The following is a 19,581-nucleotide window of genomic DNA, read 5'->3' as shown; positions in this document are numbered from 1 at the left end:
ATAATTAATTTTATTTGATAAAGAAACTAATACTAATTGTTTCAAAATAAATGTGAATTTTTATTTATTAAATCAATTTTACTAATAATTAACATATAATTATATATAAACATGATTTTAAATACAATGAAATTAATTCTCTAACATATTTAATGTGAAACTAAATATATTCTTATACTATAGTTATAAACGAACTTCATTATAATTCAAAGCCTAAACTCGGTGTTTGGCCAAACCTGTATTAATGTCACAAATCTAACCTGCACCTTTCAGGACCAGTCTAGAAACCCGGAATTTAATCACATTTACATTATAGAGATATTTATAGTTCAATTTGGTTAATTTTTAGTTGTTGTGCAATGGTGAGATTAATGATAATGTTAGAATTTATAACTTTACATATATTATCTAAAATTAGTCTGGATGATTTATTTTATATTTTAATATTTTATATATTTTCAGAAAAAAAAAACTAATATTTTATATAATTAATCATGACGAACCAGAAGGTTTAAATTTTAAATATAAGTTAAATGTAAACATTTTTAATTTGACTTAATTATAATTTAATTTTTGTTAAATAACAATATTATTGATAAAATATAGTTAATTATTTTTTTATGAACTTTTAATTATATATACATATCTTTTTTATGTAACACTTAACGTTTGAGTTCAGTTTTACTCTTCACAACTTTATAATTTAATGCGTGTTTAAATTCTCATTTACAAACTTTAAACGTGGATTAGTGAAATAATTATTTATTATTTTTGATGTGTTTTGACCTAAAAAATTGTTAATATGTGAATTATCAACAAAAATTCAAACACGTACTTAATTTAAACGTAATTCACAAAAGAAAAATATCAATTTTAATTTTAAAATTAATATTTTAATTTAAAGAGTGAAATTGAATCCGAAAATTTTAATTTGAGTCCTATAAATAAAAATTGGCATGATGAATTGTATTTGTGATCGGTGACGTTGTTAGAGAGAGAAAATGGGGAAAGGAAGCGAAATGGAAGGCATTGAAGTACCTGAAGCCGTCACAGATACTCTCAGGAGTACTTTGGAGAGCCTTCAACAACTTGAAACTCAGTTACCCCAATTTCTCTCTCTCTCTGACCCTGAACTCCTCGCTGAGTTGCCACTCGTTCAACGCGCTCACTCACTCTTCTACCTCGCCAAACTCACTTCAACCCTCTTCTCATGTCTGCACCTTTCTTCCCTCAAAAAAAGTCGCACCTTTTTTAATAATACAGTTCTTCCGCTTCAATTCAGTTTTTTCTTTTCTCTTGTGTTCAGTGAAGTTGAGGTGCAGAGGGGTCAACCCAAATGGCCATCCCGTCAAATCAGAGCTTGTAAGTCCTTAATGGGTCTTCTGGGCGTGCTTTAGATTGTGTTGCATTGGGCTTTTCTTTTTCAAGTTTTCATCTTTGGTGATGGGTGTTGTGTAGCTTGGTTGAACTTGTTGCTTGTGTGTTGTTCCCCCAGGACAAGATAAACGTGTTACAGAAGAAACTGGAACGATTTCCCCGATTGAGTGAAGGTAATTCACGTGGTTCTAGCCATTTTGTTGAGTTGTATAGTTGAGAATGCGTGGTCCATGCTGCATTGTTGTGAGGACATGTCTTTCTTTTGGGTATTTTAAGGTTTTGTTTGCAAGGTTATTTTCTTTGTTCTACTTTTCTGATTTTGGAAATCGATTGGATGACTTAGATTTTGAATTCCCTAATTGTTGAACACTCTATAGAATTGTGTGTGTGTGTGTTTTTTTTTTTGTATTTTTTTTTAATTTTACAAAACTCAGGTTCATTATTTTTATAGCAAAGGTATTTTTGGTGTTGTTTTTCAATCAAAGTTGGAGATTCACCTTGGTAATATGCATAAGTATTATATATTATTGAGGTTTGTATTAAATGAAAGTGCATATTATCAAGAAGAAACTCTAACTTTGATTGAAGAAAGTTTTGTCCTTTTTTTTTTATTTGTGGGAATCGGTAACAACAGAGTTTATAACAACTCATGCACCTTACTCAACCAACTGAGCTAGATCCCTGATAGAATTGCTAATAACTTACATTTTAACACACTCTACATTCTTTAATATTGGCTGGAATTTATTTTGTGTTGTAAAATCATGTAGGTCTCACTGTGGCCAACAGGTATTGCGGTCTGCAATTTAAAACACTGTCTCACTCCTTGTTTAATGAGTTTCACTTGTGATTTTGTAGTTTTAAATGAATTTTAACCAATGGTAATGAGTTTCACTTACAAGGGGTATGCTGTTAGCACTCCTCCACTTTATCTTGCCTTATGTGTGTCTTTATTTTGAATCTCGTGTGTGTCTGTGAAGAACTGGTTGTTTCTTGCAGCACAGAAGCAAGACGACTTGGGCAACATAAGTGGAGGGGAGGGACCAGATATGAACTATCAGGAACGGGCTGGTCAAAAGAGGAAGTATTCATCTTCTGAAGAACAGTTTGTTCAAATTGATGCCATGGAGTCTCTCAACAAAGAAAAGGAGGAACTTGGTGATAATAATGGAAATGTTAAGAGAGCAATAGTGATTGACATTTCAGATGATGATGAAGACGAGCTACTTGCCCCTTAGTTTTCCCGAATTCTGGTAGAGTTTTCTGTGATGTCCTTGTTTACTTTATGAAATTGTTGTCTCCCAAATTTTGTGTATTCTTAGTCAAGTTACTGTATTGTGATTTATAATTTAGGGTGTTAAGAATTACTTTCTGTCGGTAGAACGATGAATTTTGATCCAACACATGTTAGGGGATCTTTGCTAGTTCAAATATGCATCACTGAATCCACTATATTTGAACAAAAGCTGGAAATATTTATTTATTGCAGTTAATTATTGGAGTGACCGAATGGAAACATTTTACTATTTTCATTGCTATTTAATAGTTGTAGTTGTAGGTTTATCTTTCAAAATTCAAATGTCTTTATGTGGATCAAATCGTGGACTTAAACCTGTAAATGAATGAAATATCTAAGCTATTAACCACTCATCTCATGGACAAAGGATTTTTAATGAAGTCTGAAAAGAACAAAACAAAGACGGCTACATAGAACTTATGGATTTTTTATTTTATTTTTACTATCTTCCTTATTATTGAAGGCAGTACAATTGTTACTTGTTTTGTATTGGTAAAATTTAATAATTTAGTTTGATTTTACAAAAGTAATTCCTCTCCGATAAAGTCATGGTTTGTTGGCCTTCCAATATCACATGCCCTTTACTGTAGTCACTTAACATAGAATCTGTCATGAGCTAAATGTTTTATTGATATTGTCAATAATGCATTAGTAGTAAAATTTAAGGACCTGCCTCAGGCAGACATAAGTCCCAAATTAGGGAGTGAGCCATTTTAACCAAATATAATCTTATGAGCAATTACTAATTGTACATAAACAACCTCTGTCCTGTAAAACTGCTAACAACCTCCGTGGTGGATTCATTGGCACAATTCAAAACTGTTAACCAAGGTGTTATCTTGAGGCTGATAAAGGAGTCTATGAGGGTTTTATGGCATCATTTTGATAATCTTTTACTTGTAAAGTAGAGCAATGGAGTCAAAACCATAGATTGTGTGAAATTTGAATGTGAAGCTGAAAAAATGTTCAGTATTTGATTTGTAACTACAACCAGTCATTAAGTTCTAGCTAAATTTGATAAAATAGTTTCCTCAGTGCTTGCAACTAGGGTTTCTATCTCTATATATTTGGAGATGAGTAATGCTAGTAACATACTCTCTGCCACATTTTTAAACATACTCTTTTTGATTGGTTAAATTTTATTGCAAAACACAAAATCTGATGGGTCTCACACCTTATTTAATGACTCTCTCGCCCTCTCTCCCTCTCTCCTGATTTTGTAGTTTTTAATAAATTCTAACCAATGAAAATGTGTGTCAAGAAGACTGTGTTAGAGAATATGTTAATTTGGAGATTCTTCTATGATCCACAACTAAGCACAATTCATGTGACTGAAGGGAAGATGGTTCCTGGTATTTATACATGAAGAGCCCCCATTTCTTAGCTGGTTTTGAAGCAAATTGGGTATATTTTTCATATTCAAGTATAGTTATTTGTCTATGCTTCTGAAGAAAAGCAAAATATGAATAGAATTTATTCATTCAATTAATATTTTGGTTTTTTTATTCATGAGTAATCCAAGCCTTTATTTGATCTTGTATTGATGTACCATTAAACTGCAATAAACAAAATATTTTGAGTTTATTACTGAAAAAAAAGACAATTTTAGGAATTCATCATGCTTCTTTCTCTGATGATAAATTGCAGTTCATTAGTGGGGGAAATTTGACTAATTCACATTCTACGTTATTTTATTTGATGCTTATTGGAGATATAGCTAAGTTTCATTTCAATGTAATTAGCATTTCATATGTTCTGTTAGGAGTTGGTTGTTCTGATTAGAAGTTAGCTGCTTTTGTAATAATTAGTGTAAGAATTAGTTTGTTACAAATCTCTTTTATGATGTATCTTCACTGAGTCATCCAGTCAGCTACATATAGCTGTCTCTCTTTGTATCCAGATTATTGTTGAATGAATATTTTTCATTAGAGAATGCTCTTTCCAGAAATCTCTCTCATTTATTTCACCTTTTCTAATAATGTTAATTTGTTTTTCTTGTGTTCTTGTGATTCTGCACAATTTGAAGAATCTGAGTTAAAACTCAAAAGTGTGTGATTCTGGGATGTGAAATGACAGTTTGTGGTTTTATGCAATTAAAAATCAGTCTGGTACTATCACCATGATTTTTTTAACCAGAGGAAACTAAAATTCTTCTTGCCTTTCATTCATTGCTTTTAAACCAAACGAGAATTTCATTAAAATTTCTCTCCCTCCCTCCATTTCCCACTAACAAAACATACAGCAGGAGTTGCTGACTGGATACACAGGATTAGGCTAGATTTTGAATTTGAAACAGAATGAAAAGCTGAAGAGCTTTCAGTCTTTGTCTGATCCTAATAGAATACTGAATCCTTGGTCTGGCATGAAGCCTACTCCAAAGGTTGTTTTAGTTCTCAAGGGGGGAAATATGTCAATTTGTAATGAAGAGAACGATCCAACCACCACAATAGTAAATTTCTTCCAATTTTATATTGAAACTTTGGATTGAGGATCACTCTTCGAAAGTGTAGTTATTCTGGTCGTATAACTCAAATACTATTAGTAATCCAATACATATAGGGCCTTTTAGGGTCTTATTGAATAAATACTTGATACATGAGCACTTATGTGTAAGTTGTTTTTATAATTAAAGGGAGAATAGGGTTATATTGTTTTTATACAAGTTGTAAGCTGTTGTCACAAACTATCTTGGAGAGCTTATTGTTATTACAGCCCTAGCGTGCAACAGATTAAATTGTTTTTATGTAAATGTTTGGTTTACCAGAATTTGCAGAATTCAAGAAAATTAAGGTCTTGTTTTATTATGGTTTAATCTTTTTATTCTGCCTGTGATTTTTGCTTTGGAATTTTATTTTTGCAGTATATGTGACTAACATGGAGCTGTGTTCATGGGAGGGTTACATTGCTTAGTCCTTGCTGCTGCTATTCAATGTTTTTGGATAAGTTTCTCATCAATTCTTGGTGACTTGCACTCCCAATACTGTTCTCCTATTTCCAATGGCAAGTGGGTTGCATACCAACATGTTTTTACCTGTCAACTATCCGAGGTGCACTGCATGTGTGCATGTATAGTTGCAATCTCTATTTTAATTCTCTACTTGACTTATCATCCCATTTGTGCTTAACAGTTAACTAGTTAACATTGTTTGCGGCAGCGAAATTTTTTTGGCTTGGGCAACTATGCTAAGTAATGTTTTGAAGTTAGATTTATGCTTTCAATTATGTACATGGCTTCATATCCATTCACCAGCTTGTTGCTCAAGTCGATCACATTTTGTAATTTTAACTAGAATGCTGGCAACTGATCTGGTGCTTAGGTTGGTCAAATATGCATAAGACTCTCAAAACTTTGATTTGGTTATAAAAGCACAAGTCCAAGTTCATATTATGTTTGTTTAGTAGTTTGCTATGTCATTTTAGCATATATTCTGCAACAAGTGATTGTGTTTTTTTTTTTAATTATATTTTTTTATGAGGTTTGTCATTTGCTTATTGACATCATTAGCACAAATTTTTAAATTGTCCTAAATAATTGACAAAGTTTTGCTATCTTCAAGTCGCCGGTATCTTGTCACAATAATTGACAAAGTTTTGTTATCTTCAAGTCGCCGGTATCTTGTCACAATAACCTCGACAAAAGTGACTTTATTGCATTATTTTCTGGCAACTTTTTCATTTTTATTTTTATTTTAATTTTTTTTTGTAATCAGAAGTTTCAAATGTTGGTTAAAAATCTCATGGCTTTTAGAAGTTTCAAAATGAAGTGTTCTAAATCTTGAAATGCCCCCTCATTAATATTTTTACGCTATTTAAAACAAGCTTTAGTTTTTTAAAGCTACTAAAGTGTTCTAAATTTTACAAGGACCATAAAAATGAAACCAAGCTTTAGTTTTGGAACTTTTCTACACAGGTCTCCCTTCATCGCTTGAAAAATACATTTCCCACAAAATTAGATAGCAATCATCTTAATAATCTGCCAATTTTTTAATATAATGTATACTCCACTTTTTGCTTTGGTTATCAATGTGTATATGTCGAGTATATATGTTTAGACATCAATTTTCATCGACTCTAATTTTAATTGAAGAATACCATTAACTATTAAATGTACTCCAGCTAGACAAGTGGAGTATATTTTCACAATTTGTGTTGGCACAATACTGTATAATTCAAGAAGACACTGGAAATTGGAAACGGGCAGCCATAACATAAAATCTATATTTAAAAAATGAATCATATTCCCTACAAAAAATAACACCGACAATCACCTCACTGTGACAGTCTCATACACCATGCTAAACAACAACATCCAACAAAATCAACCAATTCACATTGAAAACCCCCACACAGCTACTACTCCCAGAGCCATCACAATGCCTCCGTGCAAAGCAGTGGCACTGCTAGTAGGAGCAATAGCAGGACCTTCAAACTCAGCAGCAGAAGGTGCAGGTGCAGGTGCTGGTGAAGTAACACCAGTGTACCTTCCTCCCCCCCTTGGACTCAAAACCACCACAACTAGCTTCTGACCCTTCTCACAGTGACCCTTTGCCCCACTTATGAAGTAGAATGCCCCAGGACGGTCAAGCTCCACCTTAGTGGTTCCATCACTGTACTCTTTTATTGGCTTAGAGACGCTGCAGTTGACATAATCCTCTCTGCTCACTTCCAAAACTGAATCTTTCCCACCATCATATTTCCAAACTGGGCACAAAAATTCATGAACATGTCAAGTTATAGTCATTAAGAATTTCTCATAGAAAAAATACCGGCAACACTCTTTTTCTAACACTCTTTTACACTAATAAATTACAAATTTTGTGAACCTCACAATTCATTGAAGCACTCTTTCATGATTTAGTGAGCAGGACTCAAAAAAACTTGTGATATTTCTATCAATAATAAAAAAACAGAAATGCAAACTAGTGATTAATGAAGCAAAAGTACTAAAGTTACTTAAAAAATATATTTACACATTCTTATAATTGTATTATAGTTTTCAATTAAAACCTTCTGAGCTGTATAATTTTGTTGTAGTTTTAGATAAAAACTTTCTGAGCAGGAGAGTGTGTGACCATCATTTCTCATTCCTCACTTTATATAAAACACATTTTATGCAAATATTAATTTTAATTGAGAATATACACTAGCAATATTTACAATATATGTTGCATCAATCGAGGTAAAAAGTTGCATATAAACTTTTTTTTTTAAAAAAAAGAATTTGGGAAATGAAGTTACCAAGATAATCGCCAACTTGGAAACGAGATCTTTCTGCCCATTGGTTTAGTGAGTCTGATTGAGAGGATGGAATCTTCCATGCATCTGTCTTGCCTCCAACCAATATTTCCTTAGCTACTGAGAACCCAAAGAGGAGGAAGACAACCAAAATAGAAACTTTTGATGAGGCACCCATTATTTCCTTTGAATCTCAACGTTATAGAGAGAGAAAAGGGAAGAGAATAAGAAAGGTGAGAGTGAAGTAAGTCTGTTGGAGTTGAAGTGTTAGAGTGCTGTATTTAAGGTTGTGTTGAGGAGAAACTAGCCGTTTGGTGTCATTGGGAACAGCAACATCATGTATGGACCACTCATTTTTGTTTTGTTGTGTGAATAGTAACGGTCAAAAACCATGTCAGAGGAATAGTATACGGTATTTGAGTGCAAAAATTGTAGAAAGAAAAGGAATACGAATTGGTTTTATACGTATGTATCACTCTTTGTACGAAGCATGATGATGCATTCTGCTTCGATGTTTCTAGAAACTCTTTGATTTGGTCGAATCCTATGACTTTACTTACATTACGAGAGACTTGCAATAAATTTAATAACTTACGGTCGTTTTTTTAAAAATAAGTTTTTTAATAAAATAAACAATTTTATTATTTTTAATGCACTCATTTAAATTGTTTTTTTAAGTACTTATAGTTTTGGCTTTTTAAAAGTAATTCAAAGTTTTTTTTTAAAAAAAATTAGTTTTTAACAATATTCTTTTTAAATTCAAACAAATCGATCCTATAATATGTGTTCTAATTAAAAATATTTATTTTCTATTTTTAATTTTTTTTATATATTTATTTTGTTAAGACAACTCAATTAACTCTCACCTATTTATGATTGACTTAGGTTTTTTTTTTTTTTTTTCTCACCAAAAGTGGATTGTATTAATTCACTTTGATACTCCAAACAGATTCTTGATTGCTTTGTCGTCCAATAATGACGACAAAATTATTTAAATTTAAACGAGATTTCTTTATCTAAAATCAAAGCGACATCGGATCTAATAGAATTTTTTTTCAACAATAATAGCATGAAAATTTTAATTCACTATACAATTTTTATTTATTTATAATTTCTTTGAATTAACGGATCGAAATTGCATAAAATAAAGATTTGACTTTCTTTAAATAGTCTTAAATATTTCAGTACTATGAATGAAAAAACAATCACGTACTAATAATTTTCTTCCTAAGAATGCTGATTATTCTTACATTTACATAAATTTTGATTGTAACTTTTCCTACATCTAAACAAAACATCTATTTTTTTTTCTTTTTAAAGGCAAAACAAATTTTATAACCACAAAACTTGATAATTAAGACCACGAGATGTGATCAGAACAAGTCGAAGACTTGCAAAAATGATTTGCTGCCATATAATAAACAGCACTCAAAACCATCTCGAAATACAAGAAAATTAAGTACATGTGTTACCTCTACAAAAACCTACTTTTGGCTAGAATTTTTTTTTTAAAAAATACTTATAAAGTATATACAAACAACCTCTTATATACAACAGTATATATATAATAAACAATTTCCCAATTGAAAAGTGCATGGTAACATGCATGCATGCATGAGGTGTGCACCAACTAGGTATAGCTTGCGTTTTCAATTCGTGGAAGCACACGTGGCCCCTTCAATGACGCGTAGGCATACGTGTTGAGAAGATAGCCATGTTGGGGTGATACGTGGCCAACAACATCTTCATGGTTTATTCGATGCATGCAGGAGTAATCGTTTATGTGATAATAATAGTAATATTTCACATATAGAGAAAGAAAAGAGAAAGTCATGGGTGAAGGAAAAGAAGAGTGGAAGAAAATGGATCCAGAAAAAGCACAAGCCGAAGCCTCAAAGAGACCCCCAGGCCATGGAGCCACCGAAGTACTTCATCAGAGAAAATCACTTCCTTACAACTTCACTACCATGACCATAGCAGGTTTGCTTATTACTGCTGCAGTGGGATACACAGTCTTATACTCCAAGAAGAAGCCTGAGGCTAGTGCTAAGGATGTTGCCAAGGTTTCTGTTGGAGTTGCAAACCCTGAAGACACTCACCCTAAGAAATAGTGACATTATTATATAATATACTATATATATACCACTTTTCTTTAACTTTCAATTTTAGTTCAAAGGTGTCAATGACTACTCTTTGTTGTTTCTTCATTTCATGTCGTTGTGTGTGTGTCTGTGTTTAACTGGTCATGCAATTTCGTGATGCAATATGAATAATGCATTGTTCTTCTTCATGCCCTTTTTTTTAATATATTTTTAACCGAACTCTTAATCTCTAATCACTGAAATTTGCCTAATCTTCCTGTTCCGAAATCATTTTCAAACTGTCAAAATTGGTCCTCCAAATATGAGGATATAAATAGTATTTCGTCAATAAATGTAGGGGTGAGTAAGTATACGGAGTAATCTTAAAGGTTGGCTTGTTTAAGGTCCTGTCTGTGGCCTTTGAAGTCACATTTTTATTAATTTAAAAAAGCTGACCGTTGATTGGTTCTTATATAATTCAACTGGTTCCATCTCAGTGTAGCTGAACTGAATATAATAAATGTGATGTTCTTATAAAGAAAAATAAATAGAGAGAGCAAAGAAGATAATATGAGATAGAGATAGAGAAAATAATCTGATTAGTGTATAATCTTTGGGAAAGTAGGAAAGTATATTGTCTTCTTACTCTCTTTAATTATCTTTTTTATAACACGTTATCAACATGATAGTCTTTTATTTATTGGTCTTGCAATTACAAGAGAAAATTGTGAAGATTTTTTTTTTCTTTTTTAAGAAGGTCATATTTTTCAAGACAAATATTTTTTATAATAAAATTTTTATCAAATATTTATATTATTTATATTATTATAAATCAAAGTAATCCTGAAGACATTATAGTAATTTTGAAGATAGAATGAAATAGAAATTTTTCGTACATTTTTAAAATGTATAGAAGACATTATCAAAGAAGAATGTTCAACTTTTATTATTTTATTAATTTTTTATCAAAAGTGAAAAATATTTATGTTTTATTGACATGATATATTTTATATATTATATACATTTACTCTGTCTAATAATAATAATATTATGACATGTATTTTCTATTCATGTTATTAATTTAAATATTTTATAATAATTTTTTTATGTCATATCAATATATATATATATATATTTATCATATATTTTATTTATTTTGTATGTGATAATATATATTAAATTAGAGATAATTTGATTCTATTATTAAAGTACTATTAATAACTAATAATTATGGTTATTTATGATTTTTTTTCTTTCCTAATTTTGTCTCTTTTTTATGATAGTACTGAACATGTTAAATATTGCGAAACTTGAATTTGTTGTTCTTAACATTATAGGAAAGAATTATTTATCTTGAATATTAGATACTGAAATACATTTAGATGTAATGAGTCTTGGAGACTCTATTATGTCGTAACTCGAAAATTTCTGATCTTGCGGTTAATGGTTTAGATATCCTTTTAAAAGTCTCATTAATTAAGGAATGCTCGGATACCAGACTAATCCTTAATTAATGGTTTTGAAAATAGGTTCATGGAGTCGCCACAAATATTTTACTCAAAACATTGGAAAAAGAAAAGGTTTCTAAAAGTCCAATAATGACCTTGATAGCCAGAATTGGGTTCGGGGGTCGGTTACGTGTAGGGAAGGTATTAAGTACCCTTACAACGCCCTTAATCGGTACCCTATGACGAAATTAACATTATAAATAATAATAATATAAATATTAAATCCCATTTTATTGATGACTATTTACATGCTTGAAATTTAAATTAAACAATTGACTCTAAAATATCTACATGATTATTTATATTATAACAATGTAAAATAAAAGAAGAGAAAGATAAAACAAGAGATTGATGAGTAATACCTCGTAACAAGCTTTATTGGATCTTCAACTATGAAGGTTTTAGGTGCTTTGTGGCAATCTTTCACACTACAATATGCCTCACAAAACTCAAGAAGTACAATAGGAGAGAGAGAGAAAAAAGGGAGAAATTTCGAGCTCTATGGAGCTTTGGACGAAATTTTTGGAGGTACTCAGAAATGTGGCCGAGATTCCTATTTATAGGCTTCAGACAGGGTCCAGAATGGCCCGTTCCAAAATCAGAACGGCCCGTTCCGGAGGCGCGTTTAACACATAAAGGTCATTCTGGAACGGCCCGTTTCAAATGAAAAATTCAAGCCTTTTTTTGTTATTTGGAACGGCCCGTTCCAATCTGGGAATGGCCCGTTCCAAACGTGTGTTTTAGCCTTCTTTAAAGAGCTTGGAATGGCCCGTTCCAATTTTGGAACGGCCGTTCCGATTTTGGAACGGCCCGTTCCAGTTTAGGGATTTAGGCACTTTTTGTAAATTGGAACGGCCTGTTTCAGTTTTGGAACAGCCCGTTCCGGGCTACTAAAACTAGCGTTTTTTTTGGGTTTTTAGCCTCCTGATGTCATGTCTTGATATTTCCATGATTGGGAGCTCCTTTCCTTGATAATAGACGTCCATTTCTTCGTTTGTATGCTCCCCGGACGAAATTGGGTGTCTACAGCTGCCCCTCTTTACTTGTCCTTTGGAATAACTATGTGTTGCTTTTCCAAAGGCAAGTAAAGACGTAGACATTTCGTCTGGGTCTTCTCTTTGTCTCTTTGTGTGATGCTTCTACGTTGCTTTCCTTGGATAGGTGTATTTGCTCGTATCGTTGCCCTTCAGAGCAGTTGAGTGTTGGTTGCATACTCTATTGGGTAACAAGGCTAACGAACTGTACACCTGATCTTCAGTCTTCGAGTAGATGTTCCATTGTTCTTCTTGTGATGGTGTGTCCCTTTATTTGTAACTTGTTTAAGAGGGAGTATTTCCATAGCCTCTCCAGACCATAGTATTTTCATAGCCTCTTCAGGCCGTAGTATTTTCGTAGCCTCTGTCGGCTGTAGTATTTTCGTAGCCTCTGCAGGCTGTAATATTTTCGTAGCCTCTGCAGGCCGTAGTATTTTCGTAGCCTCTACAGGCCGTAGTATTTTTGTAGCCTCTACAGGCCGTAGTATTTTCTTAGCCTCTTCAGGCCGTAGTATTTTCGTAGCCTCTTCAGGCCGTAGTATTTTCGAAACCTCTCCAGGCTGTAGTATTTTCATAGCCTCTCCAGGCCGTAGTATTTTCATAGCCTCTCCAGGCCGTAGTATTTTTATAGCCTCTCCAGGCCGTAGTATTTTCATAGCCTCTCCAGGCCGTCTGCTGGTGTTGATGATGTGGTTGCCCCTTGACGAGGATTGTTGATAAGTGGTGCCCTTGTGTTGGGGCAAAGGAGTAGATGGTTGACAGAGATTCTGGTGTTGTCCCTGCTTGTAATAGGTTTTTTTTTTTTTTCTCTAAATTTTGTTTTCTTAGCTTCGGCTTTTTCATATTTGAAGCTTGCCTTTTTCTACTATTTTTATAAATGCTTCGGCTTTTTCATCATGTATGAAGCTTGCCTTTTTCTGTTTTATCTTTTGTTATCATCATTGGTGGAGGGATCCCATCCCATGATGATGTTATTTGCTTAATATTTATTGACAAGTATTATTTTGGAAGTCACTCCTGGCTTTGGTAAGGAGACCATTCCTAGTCTTGGCATTCTCTTGAATCATCCTTCTTTCAATTGAGGAGTAGGGCGTGATAGCCTTTTCATGCTTGTGGACTTGATTATTCTTCCTCGTCCGGTTCTATCCCGTCTTTCTGTTGACATGTGTTTTATTTCTTGGTGGCTATATGAAACCACTTGTATGGAATGCCTTGTTGGGGCTATGCTTTTTGACATGACCTTGGCTTTAAGGCACTGTCTAGTTGTTGATCTTTTTTATGAGTGCTTCGGCCTCTTGATTCCTCCGACAGGGGATAGATAGACACACACAAAGAATGCAAGAATGCAAAAGAAAATGCGAAGCAGGAATGAATTGGATTTTTATTTTTATTTTTTATTTTTATAAAACTTATACCCTTTTGTGCACGCTTGTGCCATATGCATGTTATGCAATGATGCTTCTATGCTAATGCTCAAAATGCAAATTTATTTTTACTTTCAAGAAATTAATCTATGCGCATTGATCAATGACATGGATTGTTATCCTTTAGCCTTGTCGAATTCAGTGTTGCTTCTTTAACCTAAGGTTTGCGTAGTTCAGCCCTCTCGCTTGTACCGGATATGATATGTTAGCCCTTAGATTAGGTGTACCTAGACTCTGTTCTAGGACACCTCCATCTTTTCCTTGTGAGTGTTCATTGTGCATACTCCGTGTATCTCTCAAATTTATCTTAATGCCATATAGGTCAAAAGAAAAGAAAGGAAGAGGATATATATATATATTTTTTGTAAAAGTTTTGGTAGAAAGGATTTTTTTCAAAAATGGTTTATAGAAGAATGGCTGGTCAAAGTAGGCTAGTGGTTTAGGCTGATGCACAAGTACATTCAAAGTGAGGAAATCATTTTCCGCGTTAGCTTATTATTTCCTTTAGAGTTAAGCCATGACTTGGGATTTCATATTGATTAAATGATCTTCTCGAGTCGCCTTTTAGTTTTCAGGTCGGGATGCTGCTTTGTCCTAACTTTTGCCTAGGTTACTTGAGATGTGTTCCCTAGCGGACATTTTCTTTTGATCCTTACTTTTGCCTAGGCTACCCTTGTTAATTGTGGGTTGCCTAGCAGATCTTGCCCTAACTTTTGCGCAGCCCCCTTAGTGGGTTTCCTGTCGGGCCTTTGTCTTTGCAGCATTTGTGATCATCTTTCATTACTCCATTAGAGGGGGATGCCCCTTGCACTGATTTCATTTGGGCTTTTATCCACAAGTTATGCCAAGTTTGATTGATCTTTATATTTTTTTTGTATAAAGCCATTGTTTCTAATGACGTCCTTATTTTAAATGTACTTGTTCATTTAGGATTTGTTGACGAGGCTTAGAGTAGAGAAAAGGGAGAAGAGAAATGAAGTAGAAAAGTGTATGGCATTAAAATAGAATTGTCAATTTACACGTGCCCATTTAATGTAGCTTGAGGGCCCGGGCATGCCCCAAGTTCGTGATTCGTACACAAAGAAAAAGAAGAAGGTTGCCCCTTAGAGAGGCTTAGGTCATCTAACTGTAGAGCTAGTCCTCCACTTGCTTGGATGTGGCGCTTCAGAAGATTTCGTGTAGAGGGAGGGCCTTTGGCTTCTTCTCTCATGAAGGTTTTCTCAACCCGTATCTTTCCTGAGATGTAGGAATGGGGAGAAGCGATGATAGAGCTTTCTATGAAATCTGAAGAGGAACATTCAAGCTGTCTCTCGATTTTCAGCTCGAACAGACATTTTTTTTTCCTAGAACGCCCTTTGCGGGTTTTCATTCTAGCAGCTTCTTGACAAGCAATGCTTCTCTCTTGTTGAAATCACCTTTTGAGAAAGCTCTAATCGTTTTGCCTTAGTGTTTGAGAGATTCGTCATCCTTAGGTTCTCTTTATTAGCTTGCAACTCGTTAAGAGTGTGGATCCATCCATTCCCTTTGGATTTCACGGTTGCGCGACACGGCTTTATCCTCTTAGGGTAAGAGTTGGCGTCTTAATGATTGTGGAGTTCTTTACCCTTAACTCTTTATGCATGGCTTGTTTTCATTACTTCCGATTTACGCACATAGGTTAATTTCCCCTTTTATTCTTATTTATTCTTTTACAAGGAGGGATATGTTCTAAATGAATGTAATGCAGAATGTAGAGAAAGTTGAGAATAATAAATATCAGTCTCATTGATTTGTTTATTTGTGAATGCTCGAATAGATTTCAACAGTATTAAGTGAGAATCTATATTAGATTCTAAGAAGACTTACTTCAACAAACATACTGAAGCAAGGGCCCAACCATAGTATATTTTTAAAAAATTGATTTGGGCTTTTTCTTTATAACGCAGATACTGTCGTATATTAGAGCATTCACTTTTCTTTTCTTAACTTTCTACCCATACGGTAACCTAATCCTCCTTAGCTAATAAAATAAAATGAATGAAATTAATGAGCTAATCTAGAATGCATGTCATTTTTTTTTCCTAATCTTTATCATGTTTCTATTATCTAAAGGGAATGATGCATGGTAAAGACGAGATTTCTTTTATTAATTTTTTTTTTTACAAAAAGGAAACTACCTATATGATGTTAATGGAATGCTCACCTAAGAATGTACAAAGGGGTATAAAATTTTATTATTATTATTTTTATTATTATTATCTTTATTGTTTGCTTATTATAAAATTCCAATCCACCTTATTAGAATAAAATAATACAAACAAATGCACACACATATGCTCAATCCACGTACACCCACGAACGATCATGATCAAATCCTTGGTCTGTGGTCCTTGTCAAGAAAAGTGTGTTGTATGGGACGGTTCTAATCTCACTGGTGTTTAAGGCTCCCAAGGTGCCCCCATTATAGAGACCCAGTATTTCTGTCGTCGTTACTGGCAAACTCTAAGGTCTGTCGCAGTATTTCGGGCTAGAGTAACTGGTTATCACCTTGAGTGTGATTTCCGACAAGGCTCGCAGGCTCTAAGGCCAAACTTGGGCCGATCGTACGTCAACCACTCCCTATGTTTAATACCCTCATGCCCCCGGGTGTAGGGGAAACTATTGTGTGCAAAGGTTTGTGTACAATTTTATTTCAAACAAGTGCGCAATTTAAATAAGCAAACAAACAGATATTAAAGCCAAACAAATAAATAAAATAAAGGAGAAAAATATTTAAATTATTATTTTTATTTTATTAACTTCGTCAATTAAATGGGCCTGACCCTCTTTAAACATCCCAGTGGAGTCGCCATCTGTCGCAACCCGAAAATTTATGATCTTTCAGCTAATGGTTTAGACATCCTTTTAAAAGTCTCATCAATTAAGGAATGCTCGGACACCAGACTAATCCTTAATTAATGGTTTTGAAAATAGGTTCATGGAGTCGCCACCAATATTTTACTCAAAACATTGGAAAAAGAAAAGGTTTTTAAAAGTCCAATAATGGCCTTGATAGCCAGAATTGGGTTCGGGGGTCGGTTACGTGTAGGGAAGGTATTAAGCACCCCTACAACGCCCTTAATCGGTACCCTATGACGAAATTAACATTATAAATAATAATAATATAAATATTAAATCCCCTTTTATTGATGACTATTTACATGTTTGAAATTTAAATTAAACAATTGACTCTAAAATATCTACATGATTATTTTTATTATAACAATGTAAAATAAAAGAAGAGAAAGATAAAACAAGAGATTGATGAGTAATACCTCGTAACAAGCTTTATTTGATCTTCAACTATGGAGGTTTTAGGTGCTTTGTGGCAACCTTTCACACTACAATATGCCTCACAAAACTCAAGAAGTACAATAGGAGAGAGAGAGAGAAAAAAAGGGAGAAATTTCGAGCTCTATGGAGCTTTGGACGAAATTTTTGGAGGTCCTCAGAAATGTGGTCGAGATTCCTATTTATAGGCTTCAGACAGGGTCCAGAACGGCCCGTTCCGAAATTGGAACGGCCCGTTCTGGATCTGGCCGTTATGTGTTAATTTAGTGTATTGGAACGTGCCGTTCTGAAATCGGAACGGCCCGTTCCGGAGGCTCGTTTAACACATAAAGGTCATTCTGGAACGGCCCGTTTCAAATGAAAAATTCAAGCCTTTTTTTGTTATTTGGAACGGCCCGTTCCAATCTGGGAATGGCTCGTTCCAAACGTGTGTTTTAGCCTTCTTTAAAGAGCCTAGAACGGCCCGTTCCAAATTTGGAACGGCCGTTCCGATTTTGGAACGGCCCGTTCCAGTTTAGGGATTTAGGCACTTTTTTGTAAATTGGAACGACCCGTTCCAGTTTTGGAACAGCCCGTTCCGGGCTACTAAAACTAGCTTTTTTTTGGGCTTTTAGCCTCCTGATGTCATGTCTTGATATTTCCATGATTGGGAGCTCATTTCCTTGATAATAGACGTCCATTTCTTCGTTTGTATGCCCCCCGAACGAAATTGGGTGTCTACATATTAAAGAAGAAAACAAAGCATTTAACCAAGATAAGGCTAAAGTTATGATTTTTCTTTTTCATCACTTTCATAAAGGGTTAAAAATTGAATATTTTACCATAAAAGACTCACTTCTTCTTTGGAATAATTAATGACCACCAAAAGACTGTGATTCTCCCAAATTGGATGCATTTACGGTTACAAGATTTTAAATCTGTAAGTGAATATAATTCTGTAATATTTAGCATTACTTCTAAATTGAAATTGTGTGGAGAAAAAATTACTGATGAAGATATGTTAGAAAAAACATTCTCCACTTTTCATGCATTTAATGTGCTTCTACAGTAGTAATATCAAGAAAAAGGGTGTAAGAAATATGTTGAATTAATTTCCTGCTTCCTTGTGGCTGAGTAAAATAATGAGCTTTTATTAAAAGATCATGAGGCTCGACCAACTGGTTCTGCTCCATTCCCAAAAGTGAATGTTGCAACACATGATAAAGAAACTAGTGGTCAAGGCTATGGTCATAGCCGTGAAAATAATCGTGGCCGTGGTCGTGGTCGTGGTAGTAAAGGCGGTCGTAGTCATGGTTATGAGGTAAAAAACAATTTTTCATACCAGAAGTGAAAAAATAATGGGAAAAATAAGAAGGAAATGGATGGACATGATAACAAACACGAGAAAAACAAATGTTATCGTTGTGGTGTCAAGGGTCACTGGTCACGTACTTGTTGTACACTAAAGCATTTTGTTGAACTTTACCAAGAATCAATTAATAAGAAAAAGAAGATAGAGACACATTATGCTCAAGAAGAAGGTGATTCAGATTATGGTCATATGGATGTTACTCACTTGGATGTTGCTAATTTCTTTGCTGATCTGAATGGAAAAATTGATCACCTTATTGGTGATGGGAGTGTTCAAAAATATTTTTTTTTCCATATTTTATTTATTGGATTTTGGGTATTTCTTATGTTTTGATGTTATTGAATTATAATTTTTTTTAACATATAAATTATCGTTAAATTTTTTTTTCCCAAAAATTATTGTCTTCTTGTCTTTTATCATATATATTGCTTATTTACAATTTTTTTTAATTTTATGAAGAATGGATATTGATCATAGCATCAATAATGAAGATATGTGTCTCGCTGATAGTGCAACGACTCACACGATTCTTAAGAATAATAAATTCTTTTCAAATTTAGTGATGCAAGAAATCAAAGTTAGTACCATATATGGTACTACAAATATAATTGAAGGCTCCAGAAGAGCTAATATATTGTTACCAAGAGGAACGAAGTTGCATACTAAAAATGCATTATATTCTTCTAAGTCTTATAGAAACTTATTAAGTTTCAAGGATATTCGTTTAAATGAGTTTCATATTGAAACAAACAATGAAGAGAATGTAGAATATCTTTGTATCACAAAAATCCACTTGAATAAAAAGGAAGTATTGGAAAAATTACCTGTTTTCTCTTATAGACTGTATTGCATGTATGTTAATACAGTTGAAACACATACTATTGTAAACCAGAAGTTTACAAATTAAAATAAATTTGAGGTTTGGCATGATCGATTAGGTCACCCTGAGATTATCATGATGTGAA

General features: G+C 33.6%; 3 protein-coding genes across 4 annotated transcripts; 2 read left to right on the top strand and 1 right to left on the bottom strand.

The window, feature by feature from the left end:
* The first annotated feature begins 959 nt into the window (after window positions 1-959).
* LOC109795550 (uncharacterized) lies at window positions 960-6,062 on the top strand. 2 transcript variants are annotated; one of them, XR_014429528.1, is made up of 5 exons: window positions 960-1,212; window positions 1,307-1,362; window positions 1,496-1,550; window positions 2,377-4,078; window positions 5,535-6,062. XR_014429528.1 is itself a non-coding variant. In XM_020355089.3 (5 exons), exons 1-4 carry the CDS (start codon window positions 1,002-1,004, stop codon window positions 2,613-2,615), a joined length of 561 nt encoding a protein of 186 aa, XP_020210678.1. In that variant the 5' UTR covers window positions 960-1,001; the 3' UTR covers window positions 2,616-2,630; window positions 5,535-6,062. The 2 variants fall into 2 exon arrangements, 1 of the variants encoding a protein (XP_020210678.1); XM_020355089.3 differs by having other exon boundaries at window positions 2,377-2,630.
* A 799-nt stretch (window positions 6,063-6,861) lies between these two features.
* Window positions 6,862-8,177, bottom strand: LOC109792999 (early nodulin-like protein 15). The gene is made up of 2 exons (XM_020352462.2): window positions 7,913-8,177; window positions 6,862-7,375 (listed from the first exon to the last, which is right to left on the bottom strand). The coding sequence occupies exons 1-2, from the start codon at window positions 8,085-8,087 to the stop codon at window positions 7,002-7,004; spliced, it is 549 nt and encodes a 182-aa protein (XP_020208051.1). The 5' UTR covers window positions 8,088-8,177; the 3' UTR covers window positions 6,862-7,001.
* A 1,504-nt stretch (window positions 8,178-9,681) lies between these two features.
* LOC109795463 (uncharacterized) lies at window positions 9,682-10,199 on the top strand. The gene has a single exon (XM_020354981.3). The coding sequence runs from the start codon at window positions 9,742-9,744 to the stop codon at window positions 10,018-10,020; it is 279 nt and encodes a 92-aa protein (XP_020210570.1). The 5' UTR covers window positions 9,682-9,741; the 3' UTR covers window positions 10,021-10,199.
* The last annotated feature ends 9,382 nt before the right edge of the window (window positions 10,200-19,581 follow it).

Source organism: Cajanus cajan, chromosome 9 (assembly GCF_000230855.2).
Source record: "Cajanus cajan strain Asha chromosome 9, NIPB_CcT2T_4, whole genome shotgun sequence".
Classification (NCBI taxonomy): domain Eukaryota; kingdom Viridiplantae; phylum Streptophyta; class Magnoliopsida; order Fabales; family Fabaceae; genus Cajanus; species Cajanus cajan.
Note: the sequence above shows the minus strand (reverse complement) of the source record. Positions and strands in the feature narration are given on the sequence as shown.

What these genes read in the sequence shown, in the direction of transcription:
- LOC109795550 (XM_020355089.3), top strand. Translation starts at nt 1,002, where the DNA reads ATGGGGAAAGGAAGCGAAATGGAAGGCATTGAAGTACCTGAAGCCGTC. An exon ending in ATCCCGTCAAATCAGAGCTT is followed by an intron (nt 1,363 to 1,495) that starts GTAAGTCCTTAA and finishes TTGTTCCCCCAG; the next exon opens with GACAAGATAAACGTGTTACA. An exon ending in ATTTCCCCGATTGAGTGAAG is followed by an intron (nt 1,551 to 2,376) that starts GTAATTCACGTG and finishes TGTTTCTTGCAG; the next exon opens with CACAGAAGCAAGACGACTTG.
- LOC109792999 (XM_020352462.2), bottom strand. Translation starts at nt 8,087, where the DNA reads ATGGGTGCCTCATCAAAAGTTTCTATTTTGGTTGTCTTCCTCCTCTTT. An exon ending in CCAAGTTGGCGATTATCTTG is followed by an intron (nt 7,376 to 7,912) that starts GTAACTTCATTT and finishes TTTTGTGCCCAG; the next exon opens with TTTGGAAATATGATGGTGGG.
- LOC109795463 (XM_020354981.3), top strand. Translation starts at nt 9,742, where the DNA reads ATGGGTGAAGGAAAAGAAGAGTGGAAGAAAATGGATCCAGAAAAAGCA.